A 23,077-nucleotide genomic window follows, 5' to 3' on the forward strand; every position below is an offset into this window, starting at 1 on the left:
TGAAGCACTTTAAGATTGACAAAGCACTTTAGAAATATTATTCGAATACAAATATTTATCAAGGCTCAAAATTTTGACCCTACACTTTCTCTTACCCCTCATGTTCAATCTGTTGCCAAAGCTTGTTGATGTTACTTTTGCAATATCTTTACTATATGTCCGATACACCCCCCCACACACACACACCCCTACCTTGGTGCTGGCTTTTATCCCCTTTAATCTGGATTATCACAGTAGCTTTCTGGTTGGTCTTCTGACTCTTGTCCCTCCTCCACGTGGCTGTGAAGTTGATCTTTCTAAGGCAGGTCTGACCAGCTCACACCCTCTTGTCACCCCCTCCCCATTTTAATAAATTCCAGTGGATCCTAAGATATAATAGGAAATCTTCTGTTTGAGTTTTAAAACCCTACATGATCTGATCTCGTCTAGCCTTCCCTATGCTGAAGAATATCTTCAATGGCTGGCCTCCATTCCTGGAATTTTCTCCCACCATAATGTGTTTTCCTTCAGAGCCAGCTAAATCCCACCTTCCATAAGAAGACTTCCCTGATTCTCCTTAATAACATGCTTTTCCTCTAAGATTATATTCTGGTTTTCCTGTAAATATCCTACTTAAACATAGTTGTTTTCATTAGATTTTGCTCATTAGATTGAGGGCAGGATATTATAATTATATCATCATTATTACTATTTTGCCGTACTTTGTATCCCTACTACTTATCAGCCCAATGCTGGGCATAATAGATATTTAATAAATGTTTACATCAGTGCTCTTGCTTCTGAGCTGCTTCCAAATAGGTCCTTTTAGAACTTATTTGTACAAAAATATTTATAGTAGCTCTTTTTGCTGCAAAGAATTGGAAATTGAGGGGGGGATGCCTATTTGTCAGAGAATGCTAAATAAGTCATGGCATATGATGGCAACAACACTTTTGTTCAGTAAGAAATGGCAGGGGGAATGATTTCAGAAAAACTTGGTAAGACTTAAACAAACTGATTCGAAATGAAGTGAGACAAATCAGGAGAACATAGAACACAGATAGTAACAGCAACTTTGTGATGATTAGCTGTGAATGACTTAGCTTTTCTCAGCAATACAATGACCCAAGATAATTCCAAAGGACTCATGATGAAAAATGCTATCCATCCCTCCTTTTCTGGCAACATGGCTAATATGGAAATGTTTTATGATTTCACTTGTATAATGATCACATTTTTTGCCTTTTCAATTGGTGAGGGAGAGGCAGGAGGAAAAGGAAATTTGGAATCCCCAATTTTTTAAATGAATGTTTAAAATAATAGATTTATTATTTTAAAAATATGTTTCCTTTGTAAAAAACAAATACATATAAATCATTTTAGTGCATTTGTCTGAGGAGCTTTTTTTTTTTTTTTTTCAGGTCCTCAGAGTTGTCTCAAACTGATTTTCTCACACACATTTTCTTTTTCTTCCCTTTTCCATAAATAAGTCTGCATTAGAAAAGGCTCAGTACCTTACAATTATATTCCCAGACTCAAAAAAAGTAGTGCCTTCTTGCATACACTAGCTGTCTAATATGTGTCGTTTGCATTTTCAGTTGTCTTTGGACTGGAGTCCAGAAGAGCTTGGCGCCCCTCCCCTGTATATGGTACCCTTTCTCTTAAGCCAGGAGGGATGGTATTGGCCACCCCAGAAATAAGCTCTCCATGCCAACACAACCCCAGTTCCCACCCCATCCAAGTCAGGGTAATTGTGGTCACATGCCCCCCAGAACTCAAGCCATTCTACATCCTCCCTTCCTGCAGGAGGGTCCACGATGTATGGGGGTGGGGAGAAAGGAGGAAAGTAGGGTTATAGGAGGTGGAGAAGACTTTGATGGGGATTCGAGGAATGTAGGGAGGGGTTGAGGAAATAAAAGGGTAAAGGCCTCTAGGGTCTGGGACTAGAGGGGGCAGCGAGAGGGACACTTAACACTTCCTATCAGGGAGACACGTTACTCAAAAAAAAAGGGATATGGGGGGGCACCTGTCACATGTTTGAGTCTAGGGGGGTCAGAGTGTGGCGTGATGGAAGGGGTAGGGGTCAGGGGTGAGTCTGGGAGGAGGTCAGGAATGTGAGATGCAGGTTCAATGTGGGGGAGTCATGGATGTAGGATGTGAGCTCTATGGAGTGGGGGGAAATCACAGCTTGTGAAACGTGAGCCATGAGAGGATGAGTTCCCTAAGGGGGGGAAGGGTAAGGAAGGAAGGTTAAGTTTCAGAGTGCCGCCCCCTTCTCCTCCCCTCCCTCTCCCCTCCCCCCTCCTCCCCCCCCCCCCCCCCCCCGGCTGGGTTTGGGCATAAGGCTTCCCCCATCCCCGTCATGTGGGGCTTGTGGGACGAGACTCCCCAGACCTTTCCAATCTCTCTACCCCAACCCCCACCCCCAGTGCTGATTGGGCCACCTTCCTCGAAGATTGGCCGGCTGGATTTAAGCGGGAGGATGATGGCTCCCCTAGGGTTCCCCCTTCTCCATTTGAGGTTTGTGGTACGAGATTCTCCGGACTTTTCCCAGGTTCTTCTTACCCCACCCCTCCCCTCGCCCCAGTGCTGGTTGGTCAGCTCTCGGCCACCTCCCTCTAGGATTGGCCAGCTGGGTTTTGGCGGGAGAGCAGTGACCCCCAAGTCCCCCCAATCTGAGGCTTGCGGCACGAGATTCTCTGGACTTTTACGCCTCTCCTACTTCCCAATGCTGATTGGTCAGCCCTCGGCCACCTCCCTTGAGGATTGGCCGGTTGGGTTTTGGCGGGAGTATTGTGGCCCCGCCCCCTACTCCTTCCCTTTCTCATCGCCACCTGCCGCAGCTGTTTGAGGGAGGTACTAGTCGGAGCCGGGACCTTGGAGGCGAGATCCCGGATGCCCCTCGAGGGAGCTCCGTGGGGCCTGCTGGGCCTTTGCTCTGCTCCAAGAGGGACTGCCTCGGTGCAGGAGTCCTGGCCCCCCCCCCCTCTCCTCTGGGAGTTTGTTTCTTCTCTCTGCTCTGTTTCTGCCACTTGAGCTGCTTCTTCATCCTCAGCTCAGCACCCCCTCACTCCCCAGCCCTCCAGAATGAGCAGGGACAGCTCCTCGGACGGGAGCGCCGAAGAAGATGGAGAGAATGGGGTGTCGGGATGTCAGGTGAAGTCACTGACCACTGGTGGAGGGACAGGAGTCAAAGGGCCTTGAGTCAAAGGTCGGTGGGACCCCTCAGAGTCACACAGGGGCCCGGCAGGGAAGGACAAGGACGGACGCGAAAGGGACTAACCTTTCTTGCTCCCCCCCCATCCCTGTTAAAAGGACCGAAATGAGCAGCATGCCCATCCCCCATTGGCTCTTCGGCTCCTCATTTGCTCTTGGTACCCCTGGGATCCCTACCACGATCTCCCAGAGTCAGCTCCTCCGCGCAGAGGCTGATGACCCTCCCCTTAGCTGTCACCCTCTCCCCTCTGTAATGGGGGCGAGGTCTGCCCTGCTGCCCCTCCCCAGAGGCCTATACTTCCTCCCTCCCCTCCCCTCCCCAGCCACCAACACCCCTCCCCACTCCCCTCCCTCAGCTGCCAATACCATCCCCCTCCCTCTCTCTCCCCCCTCACTACTCCCCCAGCTGGCAGCACCCAAAGTGCAGCCGGGCATTGCAAGCCCTTGGCCATTTGACTGCCGGTTAGGCTGGCCCATTCCCCACGAACTGAACCGGCCTTTCTGCTGATTCCTTACTCTGAAAGGAGCCTGCCACCCGCCACCTCCTTGCAGCCCATTTGAAATGTCTATGAACACTATGCAAGCTGGGAAGTGAGAAGAGAGGATCCTTTAATTAGAAGGTAGCATCTCACAAAATGCCCTTAGAAGCCGGGTTGTACTTGCTGACGCTTTCTACTATTTCCTCTACCCTAGGAAGAAGACACTTTCAAGGATATATCCACGTACTTTTCCAAAAAGCAATGGATGGAGCTGAGAGAATGGGAGAAAGTGCGATTTAAGAATGTAAAGAGGAACTATGAGGCCATGATTAAAATAGGTAATAGAAGAAATTGGATAAGAGAGACAAAAAGCCTTCTTTTTTCAAGAATCTTTTAGGATACAGCCTGTGTCTACATGGATGTTGGGTGATTTTCTTTTCTTTTCTCCCTCCCTCCTTCCTTCCTTCCTTCCTTCCTTCCTTCCTTCCTTCCTTCCTTCCTTCCTTCCTTCCTTTCTCCCTTCCTTCTCTCCTTCCCCTCCCTTCCTCCCTCTCTCCTTCCCTCCCTCTCGATCTCTGCTTCCCTCTCTTCTCTCCCTCCCTCCCTTTCTTCCTTTCTCCTTCCCTTTCTCCCTCCTGCTCTTCCTCTGTCCCTCCCTCCATCCTTCCTCCCCTCCTTCCTTCCTTCCTTCCTATTCTCTTGATGTTTGCCAAGCTCAGTTGATATTTTTGTATTCCTTACACTGTCATGGGTTTACTGGTACTTGTCTCCCCAGCCTTCAGTGTTCTGCTGTTGTTTTTCTTATAGACACAAATGATTTCATTTTCTTTCAGGTCTCAGTGCTTCTCGACCAACTTTCATGTGCCGGGGCAAGCAAAATAGGAGAGCCAAAGTAGAAGAATCTGGAGATTCTGATGAAGAATGGGTACCTAAGCAATTAGGTAAGGACAAAATATATGATGGGGCCTATCAAGAGGTGCCTGGAAATAAATGAAAACTCTGACTTTCCTCATCCTCGTGTTCTAAGAAGTCAGGAGGTAGAGTGTTCCTTCCAAATTCCTTGAATATATTAAAGATGACTTATATTAAGGAAACACTGTTAAACTACACTTCTAGAAAAGATTTAAAAATGTGAAATCACAGTTTGTATTAGACTAAATCTTTAACCAAAAATTGATTACAAAATCACTAATTAAATCAAATTAGCTTGTGGCTATTAAATTAAATTTAAAAATAAATTTAAACCACCTGTTAGACTTGCCAGTTGTAGGGAGTAGGGTGAGGAAAGGAATTTCCAAGGAAAGGGGACTATTTCAGCGCATTTCTGAAAAATACCTTTTAAATTGTCTTAGAATTTATTACAAATATATTAACATATAAACTGATCCTAAGCATAAAATAAACATGATTTAAGATGCATATAAATAAATTACAAAAATAAAATTAATGTATTGGGTAGGCTTGTTTTTAAGTACAAAGTTCCTTAAAACATGGAAATATGTTATACATGATTGCACATATATAATCTGTATCAAAGGGGAGGGGAGAGATGGAGAGAAGGAAAAGAATTTGAAACTCAGATTTTGCAAAAATGAATGCTGAAAATTGTTTATTTCTAATTGGAAAAACTATTAAAATGGTATCTTTGACAACATCACAACTCATATTTCTTATTTTTTTTCATAATAATCACTCCTACTTCCTCCCCCTCATATCACCCAAGCAAATTTCAGAAACTCCTAAAAACAAATTCCTCCATACGTATGTGCATATCTTGGCAAAACAAATTCCTACATTAGTTGTTTCCAAAAATGTATATCTCTTTTGGTCTTTTAAGTTTTATCACCTCTATGGAAGAAATAACATGTTTCATCTCCATTCTTTTGGATTCATCATTTAATTAATCAGAGTTTTAAAATATTTCAAATTTGTTTTCCCTATAATATTATCATTATATTGATCTCTTCATCAGTTAATAAAGGTCTTTCTATACTCTTGTAAAACTGTCCATTTTGTTATTTCTTACTATAAGCACTATGGTATTCCAGTTCATTCATATACTATGATTTGTTTAGCTACTCCGTAATAGCAGAACCATTAGTTTCTAATTATTGACTACCATGAAGAAATGCTGTAAATATTGTTATGTCCTTAGGGAGAATTACCTTTTTAGTCTTTAATTGTTCTTCCTTTCCTTTGCTCAGGATTTCTATAGGATTTTCATGTACAGTTTTCTCTCTTACTCTTCGAAGTATTGTGCTCATAGAGACACAATAGATATCATATGGTAAGAAAAATGCTAGATTATTTGGAGCAAGTTTTAGCTTTTACTTGTGAGGAACAGCAGAATGTTTAAGCTATAACAATGCCCCCCTCTTTGCCTCCATTGATCCAGGAAGCTTTGTAGGAGCAGACAGCTGGCCTTCCTTGATTCCAAAAAAAAAAAAAAAAAAAAATCTAAATTAAATGGTAATGACATAACAGAAAGTGTAGGAGTCATAAGATGCCTAAATTCAAATCCTACCACTTAACATTTATTAGATGTGTGACTATGGTCAACTTACTTGGAGTCAATCACATCTGTTCTAATGACTTCCTAAGCTTATTGGAAGGATCAAATGAGATGTTGTATGTAAAGTACTTCCCAAATTTTAAAATTCCATATTAAAGTCGGTTACTATTAACTGGTATCACTGGTAGAAACCTGTCAAGAAATAGTATGGTTGAATCCCAGAATACTGGGGAAGACACCTTATGTTAAACTCAAAGGAGAACTTGAATTAGAAACCCACTGAATGGGCATTCAGGGAAATGTGGTGAAATGCATTCTTGGAGGAAATTATCACATTGCTGGAAATCAGATATTCGTTGGAATATTGGAGTAAAAATCTGTCTGGCATGAATTCTTGAGAAACTAGTGCAAATAAGGCTTAATGAAGCTATGTATTCTCTTGGTTAAATATAATAAGAAAATAATTCACTGATGCCAGAGAAGAAAATGTAAATGTGGTCTTATTAATATTATGAGTGTCCAATTTGCAGACAACACTTTGAAAACTAGTGGACTAAATTTTCTTCAAGGATAATCTGTTAGCCACATATCTTTATTTTTTTCAGAGACCTCATGAATCTTTCTAGGGCATGACAATGGCTACAAATCAAAAGTTTATTTTATTTCTCATTCCTTTTTTAGTGAAAGCCTCTCGCTTCTCATCAAGATTAAAACAGAAGACACACCTAAGGGTGAGTTTCTTTCAGAATTTTGTGGTAAGGACATCTCTCAGGAAAAGTTGATTTAACAACAAAAGGGGAAGCTGTACAAAAGTACCCTGGGTTTGAGGAACTCACAGATGCCTTCTTATTTAAGGGGGATGCAGGTCCACAGGCTAAATTTGCATTATGTATAAGTCATTTTACATAGAGGTCTGCAGAATAGTTCACTTATCTAAAGTAAAAATTGTTTTCATAGAACCCACTACTTTCAAAGATTCATGATAGCAGCAGTCTCCCCTTCCCCTCTTTTTGGAGCCCATGAGACTCTCAGGATTGAAACATTCTCTTCTAATGATCCTTTTTAGGAATTTTAGTATGCTATACTCAGATAATTCCATGTTACAAATTTATTTCTATAGTTCCCATTTGATAAATATTATAACTTGATAGAATAATGTCTGTGCTGACATTTTTCCAAAGTGTCTTATATTCTTATCTTAAAGAAAAAAATCTATAACAACAAAATACTTCTCAAATCTCTTTCCAAAACTGCAAATTCTGTTTCAGTTACCCTTTTTTCATACTGCCAGTGCAAATGGATTCTACCTCCTTTAACATTCCCCCTATTCTCTTCTTCTCTACTCGTTTGAACATTCTCTCATGGACTTTTTCCCTTCTTTCCTTCTGGTGGACTTTGAATAAAGCCTTTCAAAACTGAACCTTTCTTTTTCTATTGATTCCATATTTCACTATACCTTTCTTAAGTCCATCTCATCTTACTTTAACCATATTCTGGGCTAATAATCTACTGCATTTCTTCTTTATAGATTGCCTTATACTTACATACTTTGCTTATATACTTCCTTATTAACACTTGATTGCTGAATTTTTACTTTTCAAGTTGTGTCGTCTTTTTCAACTTGGTTGACAGCTACTAGTTTGCCTAAACAGTTAAATTTTGTTGAATCATTTTAAACTATCTTCAATTCTGTTTATTTTATAATAAAAGAAATCATCTTCTATCAAAATAGTATATCTCTCACCCTCCAGGAAGGGGAGAGAAGTATATACTGTTTTCACTTATTCTTTAACCTAGCTACAAACATTTTAAAATTCACTGAGGTACTTTACCAGAGTTACAAAAATCCTTAAAACATATTATTAGAATTTCTGGTAAGACTGCATTTCATTTACAAATTTTAGTCTCTAATTAGTTTGTAATATAAATTTCTACAAACCTGGGGGGGAAATCCTTTCTTTTATGTCTTTACTTTTTCAATCTCCAATCTGGCCAGGGTTGCAAAAACAAAGAGAAAGAAGGAACCTTACAATTTTTTTTTCTTATTCTCCATTGAAAATCACATTAAAAAGGTCAGTGGAAGTAAATTCCTGCTCAGTATTATAGGTAGCTGAGAAAGCTATTTTGGATATGAAACTTCTTAGTCTTACCCATCTTTTTTTTTTTTAATTTTAAATTTAATTTTTTTATTATTATTTTTTGCTGAGGCAATTGGGGTTAGATAACTTGCCCAAGGTCACACAACTAGAAAGTGATAAGTTTCTGAGTTTAAATTTGAACTCAGGTCCTCCTGACATCAAGGCTGGTGTTCTATCCACTGCGCCACCTAGCTGCCCTCAGCTTCTCCATTTTTATAAAGCTCCCTTTCTTTGCTTTTTCACAAGGTTTTGGGTTTTTTTTGGCATCTCTAGGTGTTCCCCTTCAGTTTTCCCAAATAAACAATTCTTTACATGCACGAAAGAACTTCTGAGGTGTAAACACCATCAATATCTACTTTACTGCCACTAAATACAAGTTTTCCTCACTAACATAGTTTTTATTCTAAGTGAATGAGTGTAAAACTACTGCCTGTATTTGTTAGATAACTGAACAGCTATTTGTCATAGATATCTCAAAAGAGTTGAGGAGAAAGGAAGAGAAAGAAAAAGACTTAGGGAAAAGGAAAGCTCTAAAAAAAGACCTTCACCCACATTTTAACCTTTTTTCCCAGCAGTTGATTAGCAGGCCCCTGAGTGATCAAGTCAAAGAGATGACTCATTTTGCACATCAGGACAACCGGGGAACATAGAGAAACCTAATATTTATTGTAGCCATCTCTAGCATTCTTGTGGAGTTACTGAGGTCAGGGAGACATTTTGGTTCCAAACACTCTCTAGTAACATAAAGTTGAATTTGAACAGTATAATAACTAGTAAGCTTCCCAAATAGTATAATAAAGCATTGAATATACTAATATATATACACATATATATTTATTACTTTGAGATCTGGTACTGCAAGGCCCCCTTCCTTTCCCCCTCCCCACTTATTCTCTTGATAGTCTTAATCTTTTGTTTTTCCAGAGAAGTTTTCTTTCTATTTTTTCTAGATCTATAAAGCAATTCTTTGGTAGTTGGATCAGAATGGTACTGAATAAGTAAATTAATTTAGGTATTATTATAAATTTCAACCCCATTAGCTAGCATATCTATAAATTATTTAGATACATATTTATTTGAAGAGTTGTTTGGTTTTTGAGGATTGTTTCTTTGTTTGGTTGGGTTTTTTGGAATTGTGTTTATATAGTTCTTGTGTGTTTCTTGGTAGGTAGATTCCCAAGTATTTTATACTGTCCATACTTATTTTATAAGAAATTTCTCTTTTTAGTTCATCTTACCAGGTTTTGTGAGTTATAATTAGAAATGCTGATAATTTGTGCAGACTTACTTTATATCCTATAATTTTACTGAAGTTGTTCTTTTTAAATTTTTTTAGTTGACTCTTCAGGAATCTCCAAGTATAAAAAATGATAGTTTTTGTTTCCTCCTTACCTATGTTTTTCCCTTTAATTTCTTTTTTTTTCTCTTGTTGCTGTAGATAATATTTCTAGTACAATGTTGAATAGTAATTGTAAAATTGGATAATCTTAGTTCCTTTGCCTTCTGAAATATCATATTCCAAATCCTTTGCTTCTTTATGTTGGTAGATGATAATCATATGTGATCCTGACTGTGGCTCCATAGTACTTGAATTCTTTCTTTCTGACTCTTGCAATATTTTCTCCTTGACCTAAGAGCTCTGAATTTTGGCTGTAGTATTCTTGGGAATTTTCATTTTGGGGTTTCTTACATGACATGATTAATGGATTCTTTTAATTCCTACTTTGCCTGCTGGGTAGTTTTCCTTCATTTCTTGACATATGATGTCCAAGTCTACACTCATTTTTTTCTTATAACTTTCAAGTAATCCAATGATTAAAATTTTCTCTCCTCAATATATTTTTCTAGTCATTTGTTTTTTTCATGGGAGATATTTCCTATTTTATCCTATTTTTTCCCCCACCTACTTGACTTTGTTTCATTATTTCTTGATTTATTATGGAGTCATTAGTTTCCATTTCAGCAATTCTAATTTTCAAGGAGTTATTTTCTTCAGGAAGATTCCATACATTTTAAACCAAATTGTTAATTCTTTTTTTTTCATAGTTCTTGTTTCTTTTCCAGTTTTTCCTTTGTTTGCTCATATTTGATTTTTAAAATCTTTCTTGTTCTTTAAACAATTTTTTTTTCTTCTAGGAATTCTTATTGAGCTTGTGTCCAGTATGCATTTTTCTTTGAGACTTTTCCTTGTAGAGATTTTCAAATTATTTTCTTCTGTTTGTGTCTTGAGCTTCCCATCACCCATAGTAGCTCTATATGGTCTTTATGGCTTTTTGTTGTTGTTGTTTGCTATTTTTCCAACCTACTTCTTGACTTTGGATTTTAAGCTAATATTTGCTCTCTTATCACTAATGGGGGGTAAGCAGGTAATGGATCTATCTTGAGCTATCCTTTTATGTCCTTCTGTTTTCACAGCTTTGGCTGAAGTTCTGCACCTTTCAATGCTTCCAAAATGGTGTGATCTAGGGAGAAGTCTGTTTTGATTTGAGGTCTATATGTTTCTAATTTGTTTGGGTCTGTTGGCTTATATGTGATTGAGTTTCAGTAGACTGATGCTGGACTCATCTCTGGTAATGTTCTAGGAAGTTCTGCATGTTCAGAGAAACTAAACTGCTGGCTCCCTTTTGGTCTTGCCCTACTTATTTCATTGAAGGTTTATGTGCAAGGATAAAGGTTAGAACTGAGTCACTGTTCTGCATTTGAGTTCAGAGACACACAGCTGTGTTTCTGGAAATTTTTCTTTGCTCAGTACTCAGTTAGGACACACCACCCCCATCCTTGCTCATCAATGTGCACACCTTTCTCCCCTAGATCTATGAGCTGAAATTGGGTAATGGGTGATAGAGCTGTCAGATAGCATTTTGTCCCACTCTCAATGGGTTCCCAGAGATATGTTTTTGTCCTAGAGTTCTTTCTTGACTTCTTTTCTGTGCCTGAGTGCTAGAATATTCCTGTGCCCTTTTCTGCTAATGCTGTACTTCTGGTCATTCCCCACCCTAATGTCAGTTGACCTCTCAATCTTCTTGTCCTACGCTAGAAAAATGACTTTTCTTGGCTTTCCCAATTAGAAGTTGGTTTGCATTGTTTTCTGGTTTATTGTGAAAGAGGAATGCCAGGTGAACTAGAGAAAATGGTTTCTCTTCACCACCTTGATTCCATACCTATTTCTTTTTTTCTTTTATTCAGTTAATATTTTTCCTTTTTTCTCTCTCAGTTAAGTAGATAAGAAAATTTCTTTCTTCAGTTGTTTTGTTTTTAAGTTTTCATTTTTCATACTTTAAAAAATATTTTTTCTTTATCCTTTTCATTATTTAGCTTTCCTTTCTGTCTTATTCTAGACTTTGTTCTTGAGTTCATGGCTCTTATACATATTTAGCCATTATTTAGTGTCTGAATTCTTCATGAAATTAAAGCTTCTAAGATAAATTTCATCTTCAGCATGGTTTCTATGTTGTTGCTTTGTAGATATTATCTCCCTCCCACCTTTTTTTAACCCCAATTGCCTCAGCAAAAAAAAAAAAAAAAAGACAACAAGATGTTACCCCAAGATTGAAATTGTCCCCGATTTTGTCCCCATTATGTAGTTCATTGTTAACATTTGGTCACTTTTTTCAACTTGTCTGGAAATCTTATTGGGTTTGTGTTTTCCCAGAAGGGTTTCAGTTGCCCCTGAGAACTCTGACTCCCCTTCTCCTGAGGCAGGCAAGTGGTCTCTCTACACACCAAATCCCTGCAGAGTCTACTCAATTTTAAATCTCCATATCTTTTTATAGGAATTGTACTTTTTTCTTTTGGCACATTTATCACGGGTACTCTCTCCCCCATTAATGAAACAAGGTTTTTCTCTACTCCCTTTTTTTTCAGTCCCTCCCTTTGCCTACTCTCCCATTCTCCTATTGGAGACTACAGGAGTTATTTTCCCTTCTTTATTAGTCCTTGATCTAATTAGGGTATATCATATATTCTTATCTATCTTTTTTCCTTCTCACCCTTTTATGCATTCTGCCATTCTCTAATTTAGTACCATAAAAATATTGATTTACTTGTAGGCACGATGTTTTGAGGTATGTGATATCCATGATATTTCAAGTCTGTTGACCATCACTTCTACTTCATATCTGCTTTCACTCTTGTCATCTTTGTATATGTAGAAAGAATAGTGGTCTATTGTTATTTTGTTGTTGTTTTTGTCCTCATTTACTATATTGGTTTACTTTTCTTGCATATTTGTTGCCTGAAGTACATGAAAAACAATTAATTCTCCAGATCTGGTTTTCTTTTCAGAAATGTTTTGAACACTTCTTTTTCTTTTTTGGATGTCCATCTTTTTTTCCCTAATTTTTTTCTATTCTGCCAATTAGTTCTGCTGTGTAGTCCATAAATTTTACTTTTCTTGATTCCTATTTCTTTTTTGTAATATTCAAGAATTTTACTTGAATCCTATGGTTCCTTTGGGAAATCCACAAGGTCTATCTCATTAGGGGTTGATTCATTTTTATGTTATTTTCCAATATATTTTAAAGCTGTCTGGAATCTTTTACTAGGCATATAGTAAGTGCTTTATAAATGTTTATTCAGTATATTTAAAATTTAGAGATGTTGATAAATTTGAAGAGAGCAGTTGGAATCCAGAGTATAGAGAGTTAAAAAAAAAAAAAAAAAAGAGCACAAGATGAAAGAAAATAGGTGCCTTGATAATAGACAATCTTTTCAAGGAGTTTAGCCATAAAAGGAAAAAGAAATTTGGGATTATAGTGACTGAGAATAAATAAGGTGACATATGCATGTTTATAGACATCAGGGAAATGGCCAGTAGACTGAGAGAGATTAAAGATAAGAATGGAGATGATGGAAAAGACATTTTTCTATAAAAGATGAGGTGGAATGGAATTAAACGGCCACTTCTTTATGTGAGACCAGAGCAAGGAGGTAGTAAAAGATGTGGATTCAAGATGTGGAGGGAAACACATTTTGGAACATGGCCACTACATGGATTTATTTTACTTAATCTTTTTTTGTTGTTGTTGTAACAAAGGTGTTTTTTTAAAAATGTTTTCAGTTAAGGGGAGTTGAAGTAGCAATGGTGGCACAAAAAAGGACATTGAATATTTTAAATAAGTATTCAGAGGTTTACAGAAGGTAGCTCAGAAAAAAATATAATCAGGATAGTTTTGAAAGTAGTGTGTTGAATTTATTATATACTTTAAAATTTTAACCCATTTCTCTCCCTAGTTCTAGTTCTGCATCCCCAAGTATCTATTAAAAATTTTCCAACTGACTGTCCCAGACACATGTCAAACTCAAACAGTCTAAAACTAGAAGAATATCTTATACTGAATTTGCATCAGTTCATTGTCATCTCTTCAAACCCAGCCTTCTACCAAAATTTCCTATTTCTATCAAAGATATTAATATCCTTCCAGTCTCCCAGGTATATAACCTTTATGTCACCTGTCACTCTCCTTCATTTTACACGTCCAAGCAGTTACCAAGTCTTCCTGTTTCTATCTCTATAACATCTTACAAGTGATTCCTTTTCTCTATTCAAACAGTTGTCACCTTAAGTCCTGGTCTGCATCATCTCTCTTTGCATTACTACAGCAACCTCCCAACTGGTATCCTTATCTCTTTCACTCCATTCCTCTATATGTCTATCAAAGTCATTTTTATTAAGTGTAGATGTGAACATTTACTTTACTCAGTAAACTACAATGACTCCTTTTTTTTTAAAGCAAGCAGAATGTATAGAGATCATGAAATTTCATATATAATCTTTTTTTGTGTGTGTTCTGTTCTGTAGATAAAAATGCTTTTAGGTTTTGTTCTTAGTGTTAAGTTTTGATTAAAAAAAACTGGGTAGCTGAAAGGAAAAGCTAAACTTCTTTCCCACCTCAAGCGTAGGAGCTTGAGCAAAGGCCCTGACGAGCAAAACTGGGGGGACTTCTGCCAATCATAGGCCATAATTTTCTTCTGTTCCTGAAAGTGCACAGCAGTCTCCCAATTAAGAATTGTAACTGACATGGATGGGGTAGACACTACAAATTTATATAGGGACAAACTAGGAGATTGACCTATTCATCAGAAATGCCTAGAGGTCCTAGAACAAGCAAGCCTAGCTGAGCAACTGGTACAGATCTTATGGCCACTACTGAACTTTAATAAGATTCTTCCAAGAGAAATAGGACACAGGCCCTGCAGTTAGGGAGAGTTGCCTTGATCATATAGGTATCTCATTACTTTAAGTTTATACTCACTCTCCCCATGGGCATGAAATATATTTATGGGAGATTTCATCCTAGGTTTAAGTGGGGGAAATGTTTATAACTACTCTTCTTGCTACATCATTTGAAAAAATACCTTGGTAAGAGCTAATTGAATCTACTTATTCACTTGAGCCTAATGATTCACTTGAGCTCATGAACTGTAGTTTCAGGAGAACAGTGCCATTTGGTATTCCCTTGGATAACCTCTAGATATCCCACAAGTATGAGTGCAAGGTCAGCGGCTATGCTGAGAAGCGGAAGGGGCATGATAGTAAAACTATCCAGTAATAGAATGAAATTCACTGGCGTGTCATCTGATCTTCACAAAAATCCCGGGTGGTAGATATTATTATTCCTATTTTACAGATGAGGAAACTGAGACAGACAAAGGTAAATGATTTTCCTAGGGTCAGTCAGCTAGTTGAGAGTCTTAAGACTGGATTTGAACTCAGTTTTTTTTGACTCCAAGTCCAACATGCTTTCCACTATACCACTTAATCCTCAAAAGAAAAATGCAGTGAAAACTGGGAAAGCCTGTTATCAATATACCTTTATCTTACTGGTCCTGATGCTGCTCCCAGTTTGTGTCTCCTCTGCTGCTTATGATACCCCAAAACTTTAGAGGACTCTGTGATCACAGGCTGAGAATTCTTCCCAATCCATGAGTCAGTCTACATTTATTAAACACCTACTATATGAGATATTATGCTCTATCCCAGAGATACAAAGACTAAAACAAAACAGTGTCTGTCTTCAAGAAACTTACATTCTAAGTGAGAAGATAACATGTACCTGTAAGTATACACAGCATATATACAAAAGGAGGATAGCCATGTCGAGGCACAGAGATGGGGAATGGTACAGTCTGTGTGAGGAACAACAAGAAAATATGGCTGGACCTGGGAGGAATGTTTAAGAAGACTGGAAAGGTCAGGGGTCAGGTATATTTCATTCCTGTTAAACACTGTGTATGTGCATGTGTGTTGGGGTGCAGGGTGGCAGAGGATGGAGGAAGAGATTGGGGTAGAGAAAGGGAGATATTGTGGTTCTTGCCTATAAGGAAGTCCTCAGTCTTAAAGGAGAGATATAGGTCCCTGCCTTTGGCTGGATAACTCCTGGTCCACTAATGAAGCAATGATCCCACCTTCAGAGATTTCCAAGTTTGATAAAGACAAGACAGGAAGATTAGTTAACATTTAAGCACAACATCAATAAACTGCAAGAGAAGAGAATCGGTAGGTCAGAGTTATATAGTAAAAACAAAAAACAAAAAAACAAACACAAAAAACCACTGGATTGACAATTAGAGAACTTGAATTTGAATCCCAGGACTACTCTTTAATGAGCAGGTCATTTTACCTTTCTCATACTCATTCTCATCTTTAAAAATTAGGCTGGACTATATGATATTAAAAGTATCTGCCTGCTCTATTATGATGCCTTAGGAAAATCTTCCAGAAGCGTAGTTACAGTGGAATTATGAAGAAAATGGATTGACAATGTCTATTATAAATGAGTTTCTGAAGACTACCTCTTCAGTCTTTAGTCTGCACTTTCCTTTCTATCACTCCTCAATGATCAAAATTTCTTTTGTAGTTCTATTCCTCTCTTGTGCTATTCCTTACCCTTATCCCTGAATTCTTATTCAGGATTATTATTAGGCTACCCCTCACAACTTCTCTTCCCAATGTAGATTTCCATACTTAGCTCCTTCTTTTTCTACTGAAATACCTACTACTCGATGTTCCTTGTTTCCTCTTACAAGTTCTCACCCCCAGCTCACCACTGTTCCTCTTCAATGTTCTTAAAGAGGAATAGTATGGAATAACAAAACTAAAAAGTTGAGAGTGAAACAATGTGTGTTTCCTACAGAATAAGGAGATGACCAAAGAATTAGCTGACGCTAAAACAAAAGAAACAGCGGATTTATCTAAGGAGTTGAAGATAGTAGTCATGAATAACGTGACCATCTCAGAAGAAGTCAAGAAACAAGGTCAGATGGATGGAATCTGTACTACCACTCAAATGACAGAGGGAAAATTGGGTAAGAGGAAGAAATTAGGGAACTTATACCTCGACTATCCCTTTCTAAATTCCCTATTTCTGCCTTAGTTGAGATCTTTTATGTTTGTGACAGGTCCAGAGCACATCTGGGACTGCAGTAGAGCTCAGTGAGGATATCTGTAGACAGATGAGAACAGATAGTCAAGGATAAGTGGTTGTCCTTTTAGGAAGGGAAAGGATTGAAAATCTGAGGGAGGGGGCAGCTTGTGCCTGACCCTGGATCGTGAAATAGCTATAGACCATCAGGCACCTTTCTTGCCCTGCTCTTCTGAGAGCCGAGAATAAGAAATCCTTATAAGGATTTAGGAGAGTTGTTTTCTTACTGACGGAGAACATTTCTTTGCCTTTACTTTATTCCCACCACACTGTCAATGATCCCATTCCAGAGTGCAGAAAAAAGGAGGTTGCAGTCCATATCTACAATTTGCGGGAACGGAAGTATCGAATGTACCAAGAAATCTGGGACCCTCAGGATGATGACTATCTCTGTGAGTAGCTCTCATTCCCCTCTGGCTGACCTTTACCTGTTCTTAGTGCCAGAGTGCCACCCCTTTCCGTGATCCTGGATCAGCCCCAGGCCAGATTTCTCAGGGTCGGGATAAGCATTCAGTAATGATGCCATGTGGTATAAATGTACTTCACAATCATACTTCTTCCCTCCCTAGGGGATGGTGAGCCTAGTTTCAGCTGTTCCTAATCCTGGTCTCTATTGCTTGCTTTCCGCCAGTCTGTGAGGAGTGTCAAACTTTCTTCTTGGAAGCCTGTGCTGTTCACGGGCCCCCAAAATTTGTCCAGGACGGTGCCATGATCAAGGGATATCCTTACTGCTCAGCCATCACCCTGCCCCCGGGGTTAAGAATTGGACTTTCGGGAATTCCTAATGCAGGACTTGGTGTATGGAATGAAGGCTCAAATCTACCCCTGGGTCTGCACTTCGGACCCTACGAAGGGAAAGCCACAGAGGATGATGAGGCTGCCAATAGTGGATATTCCTGGATGGTAAGATCAACTTGCACTCTTGTCATGGGGCCCTCTTCTTCCTCCCTTCAATCTTAGTCCCTCTTCTCATAGGGCATCCCTTAAACTATATGAATGCTGTTCAGTCTCAAGTATGGCCCACCTGGGTGTTCAAGGTTCCATTCTGGGTACTGCTTGGGAGAAGCTACATAAAAAGAAGATCAAGTCCCAGCCCTAGGGGAGCCCCTGATGTGATGGGGGAGACATGGCTTTCACCTCCAGGGAATTGCTCCCCCTGTCCTCTTAGGACAAGGCATGATATACACCCAAAAACCAAGTACCCTCTCAGCACACTTAAGCTATCAAAGTGTAAACTGGATCAATCCAACTTAAAGAGATAGCGGGGTAAAGGGGTGGCAGTCTGCATATGAAAATACATGAATTTAATGTTATTTCCTGAATTCCAGATCACCAAGGGGAGAAATAGTTACGAGTATGTGGATGGGAAAGAAGAGTCTTGCTCTAACTGGATGAGGTGAGAACTGAACTCCAGAATCTGAATAGGTCAGCCTCCAGGGAGGTAATTTCGTTCCTCAGATTGACCTCTACCCCATCTGCTTTCCCAATTTTGATTTGCCATCTTCCTTTCTTTACCCAACAACCTCTTTATTATCTTGGGTCTGGGTGAAAAAAGTCCTGTGCTATTATAGAGTTTTGTGCATCTAGCCTGGAGGTATTGTAAGAAAGGTCCTGCTTTCCGCACCACTACCTCCAATCCCAAGTAAAGCAGTGAGAGATCCATAGTCGATTATGTGCTTTAAGTACAGAGAATAGTTTGGTGGCATGAGTAGGGCATGTGTAACATGAAGTGGCAAAGGTCCAGTAAGCTGAGACCTTTATGAAGAGTACTGAATGTCTGTGTGAGGAATTAGGATTTGCCATGGGGACCGACAAGGTTTTGTTTCATATCAGCCTTTCCCTTTCCCCACACGCCAACTGCAGGTATGTGAATTGTGCCCGGGAGGAGGAGGAACAGAACCTAGTGGCATTCCAGTATCAAAGACAAATCTTCTACCGAACCTGCCGAGTCATTCGGCCTGGCTGTGAGCTCCTTGTCTGGTACGGGGATGAGTACGGTCAAGAATTGGGCATCAAGTGGGGAAGCAAGTGGAAAAGGCCCCTCACAGGTATCACAGGTAAGCAGCAGGGGTCTTATTTTTGTGTCCTTTCTGCACAGGACCTTGGACCCAGAAGTTGATAAAGCATGAGTTATGTTAAACCAAAAGTAATAAGCATTTTCAGATTTCCTTACCCTAACAGAATAAAACCCAATTAATCCAGATTCTGTTAATTAGCAACAATGTGGAAAACATTTGATTTGAAGCATGGGGATGGAGAATCATGGACTCTAGATCTAGATTTCCTTCTCTTTAAGGAAACTCCCAATGTATAATTTCCTCCTCAAGTGGCAACTAGACTATGATTTACTTCTCAATTGTCTGACGATATTGAAAGGTTAAGGAGCAAACCAGGGGTAACATTTGAACCCATGTCTTCCTGACCACAAGATTAGCTGACATTTTTCATGTGATTTTTATTGATCCAAAATATATTAAAAAGAAAAAAATCTTTTTCATCTGAATTTTCCTCTTCATAGATGATCAGTATTCTTTCCAACTGACAGTCTAGGATCTTTATGTAAAAAGATTTTTATATTAAAGGTCAGCCCTCCAAGCTGCCATTTGTTCATTAACTTCATTTCACTTAAAGATTACTCAAAAGTTACCCAAGTTACATTCCTTCAGCTTTTATAAATCAATCTTTTTATCAAGTCAGATTGCTTTTCTCCCAAGCCTGTTCTTCATGGCCTATTATCCAATGATTCCCTTGCATACTCTCTTGGGCCCAGTCTCTTCCCCAGCCTTACTTTCTTATGTTTGGAGTCTATCCCTTTCTCTGTCTCTGAAAACTACTTGCTACAGTAAGCCCTCCCCAATCTCCTAGGGGCCTGTGCCTCTCCAATTTCTTTGCTTCCACCTTGTAGGTCATCCTCATGCCTGACTTCTCAGAATCTCAGTTTCTTGGTAGATGTTCTACCTTTGTGTTTGCGTTTTCAGTACCTAGAGGTTCGAGCATGTAGTAAGGACTTGTGAAAACACTTTATTGACTATGAATTAGTGAGATTTTAAGTATACAGATGTTAGAAATTATGGTCATATACCTATCAACAAACATGAATCCATATATCAAAAACCCAGTTTAATTGATTTTTCCATGCTATTGCATGGCTATAGCAGATGTTACCTGGGGATGCAAGGTGATCTCTCCCATACTGCACATGTAATCCAGCTGTTTGCACAACCTGATACTTCCTGTGGTGTGAATCTTAAGTACATAAACACCTCCAAATCAAGGCCACAGCCATGCAGTTTGAATACTTGATATTTCAGTGTTGCAGAACACTCTGATTTCAGCGTATACTTCCTTCACTACTGTAGATCATTGCCTGTCACTTTGATAGACAAGGCTCATTCTGAAGCCAATTTGGTTATAATCTTGGTTGGTCCAGGTTAGTGGCCCCCAACAAGCCCAAGGCTTAAGCTCTGCTGGCATAATCTGAGAAGCTCTAAAAAGGTAGACATCAGTCAGCTGGTACTAGAAGAATCATAGGAATAACTCGAATAGGATATTACTATTTACAAAGTATAATTTTCACTACCTTAATTTTGCAGATGAGGAAACTGAGGCTCAAGGTGACTAAGTGTTTGGCCAGGGCCAAACCGAGAGCCAGGACGTGTATGCAAGTCTTTTGCCTCTCGGACTTCAAAGCATTCTTTAATTCACAATTCTATTAAATATCTCATCTAGCCTGTTGGAACTAGAAGGTGCACTTAGCACTGCTTCGGTGCTGTTTGAATGTCTGAATTTAGCACCTCTTTGTAGAGTATCCCATTCATTATCCATAGGGGATCACTTTCATCACTGAAGAAATAGTACTTAACATGTGCCTTTGGATGAAGGAATTAGACATGCAGAGCTGCAAAATGACTAGGTCCTCTGGAACAGAGGTTTTCCTCAAAAAGTCATTCAGGTTGCCTTGTCTTAACCAACCAGAGCATAAATGTCACCTTTATCCAGACCGAGTTCCATTACAGTAGTTTAAATGAACTTTGCTGGGAGGAAGATACCGTTCCCCAAAACTAAGAGTTGTCATAGACTCAAGTAGCTCCTCAGTAAAAACAAACGTACTGACTCAGGGATTTCAGAAGCAAGGCATGTTTTCGAGACATTTGCCAGAAGCACAAGAGAATGGTAAGAGATGCGGGGGGGAAGGAGAGAGAGAAAAAAGGAGAGGCTCTGCAAACTGTCAGAGAGTGCAAAAGCTCTGGCCTGAAATGTTACTACTTCTTTAGAACAAGTCCAGGAATCCATCTTTGCCCTTCTTGCCCTTCAGACTTCTCCACTCATGCCTTCCTCAGTCAACAAGGGCTCAAACAGCCCTCTCAAGGATTCCTGGATTCAACCACAGGAAGTCATGGGCTGGGCGATCTCCATCCAGACCAGCTGCTTCCACCTGGTTACAGTTGTGTAAGTGACAAAGCAGAAACATCACGAAAAGAACACCCTAGCTCCTTGTGGGAGAAGATCAAGCAAGTGGATCTGGAGGAACCAGCCAGCCTTCCTCAGAGACAGCAAGTGAGAGAGAAGGAAAGCAACCTTGGGGAGTGGGATCTCAGCAGGATCCAAGGGGAGAGAGTGAAACTGACCTCATTGGCATTACAGGAGGAATCTCAAGAAGGGCTTGGGCAATACAAGTGTGGTGAAGGCAAGCAAAGATATAGCTCAAAGTCAGGCCTTATTAGACATAGGCAGCGGACACACTCAGGAGAAAAGCGTTATGTGTGCGAGGAGTGCAAGCGGGGATTTGCACGGAGGTCATACCTCAACATACACAGGCGGAGACACTCAGGACAGAAGCCTCATGTGTGTGAGGAGTGCAAGCGGGGATTTGCAGACAGGTCAACCCTCATCAGACACAGGTGGACACACTCAAAAGAGAAACCTTATATATGTGAGGTGTGCAAGCAAGGATTTACACAGAAGTCATATCTCATCAGACACAGGTGGAGACACTCAGGAGAGAAGCCTTATATGTGCGAAGAATGCAAGCAGGGATTTGTAGGCAGGTCGACCTTCATCAAACACAGGTGGAAACACTTAGGAGAGAAGCCTTACCTGTGCAAGGAGTGCAAGCAAGAATTTGTAGGCAGGTCAACCTTCATCGCACACAGGCGGACACACTCGGGAGAGAAGCCTTATGTGTGCGAGGAGTGTAAGCGAGGATTTACACAGAGGTCACATCTCATCACACACACCCGGATACACTCAGGAGAGAAGCCTTATGTGTGCAAGGAGTGCAAGCGAGGATTTACGCAGAGATCACATCTTATCACACACAAGCGGACACACTCAGGAGAGAAGCCTTATGTGTGTGAGGAGTGCAAGCAAAGATTTACACAGAGATCATACCTCAACACACACAGGTGGAGACATAGGCAAAGGAGTCTTTTGTGCATGAGGAGTGCAGGTGAGGATTTACAGAGAGATCACAGCTCATCACACACAGATGGACACACTCAGGAGAGAAGCCTTATGTGTGTGAGGAGTGCAAGGGAGGACTTAGACAGAGATCATATCTCAACACACACAGGTAGAAATATAGGGAAAGAGGAGCCTTATGTGTGTGAGGAGTGCAGGTGAGGATTTGTAGACAAGTCAGCCTTCATCCCATACAAGTGAACATGCTCAGGAGAGAAGCCAGTCAAAGATTTACCAAGGATTTAGACCTCAGTACATGCAGATAAACATACTAAAGAGTAACATCTTACACATGGCAAGCACCATGGGCAATAGTTCATTATTTTGCCAAATCTGATCACATATAAACAGTAACATCTTATCAATAGATAGCCTATATACTAGGTACACATATATGGAAGAAATGGGACCCCCCCCCCTTTCTGATCAGCCTGAGACAACATTCAAAAAGTCAGCCTAACCACTGCCCGGTCATTACTCTGAGAATGGGGCTTAGAGTAATTGAATAGGCACAAGGCTTCCAGAAATGAATATGAATAGTTAGGAAATAATCTGAAGTTCAGTTTGGAGAGATTATGCTCCTTCTTGTGTTTCTGTTTCATCCTGAGACAGCATTCAAATAACCACTGTCCAGTCATTACTCTGAGAATGGGGCAAAGAGTTAACTAATAGGCATAAGGCTTCTAGGAGATGAATTTGAATAGTTAGGAAATAATCTGAAATTCAGTTTGGAGAGATTATGCTCCTCGCTGTGTGTTAAGTGTTTTACTGCAATAAATTTTTCAAGTCTTTATGCCTTACCACTAAGAAAAAATGAAGGGGAGGAGGGGAAGGTTTTGTTGGGGGCTACAGGAATAAAAAGAAAAGCAA

General features: G+C 39.7%; 1 protein-coding gene across 1 annotated transcript; it reads left to right on the forward strand.

Moving 5' to 3' along the window:
• The first annotated feature begins 1,796 nt into the window (after window positions 1–1,796).
• On the forward strand, window positions 1,797–23,023 carry LOC127557555 (histone-lysine N-methyltransferase PRDM9-like). The gene is given in 12 exon segments (XM_051990866.1): window positions 1,797–1,825; window positions 2,723–2,940; window positions 3,035–3,135; window positions 3,889–4,012; window positions 4,508–4,615; window positions 17,038–17,139; window positions 17,379–17,650; window positions 18,076–18,143; window positions 18,611–18,804; window positions 21,063–22,160; window positions 22,163–22,307; window positions 22,309–23,023. Coding segments are annotated over 12 exon segments (2,604 nt in total). The 3' UTR covers window positions 22,454–23,023.
• Window positions 23,024–23,077: the final 54 nt, after the last annotated feature.

Source organism: Antechinus flavipes, chromosome 3 (genome assembly GCF_016432865.1).
Source record: "Antechinus flavipes isolate AdamAnt ecotype Samford, QLD, Australia chromosome 3, AdamAnt_v2, whole genome shotgun sequence".
NCBI lineage: Eukaryota > Metazoa > Chordata > Mammalia > Dasyuromorphia > Dasyuridae > Antechinus > Antechinus flavipes.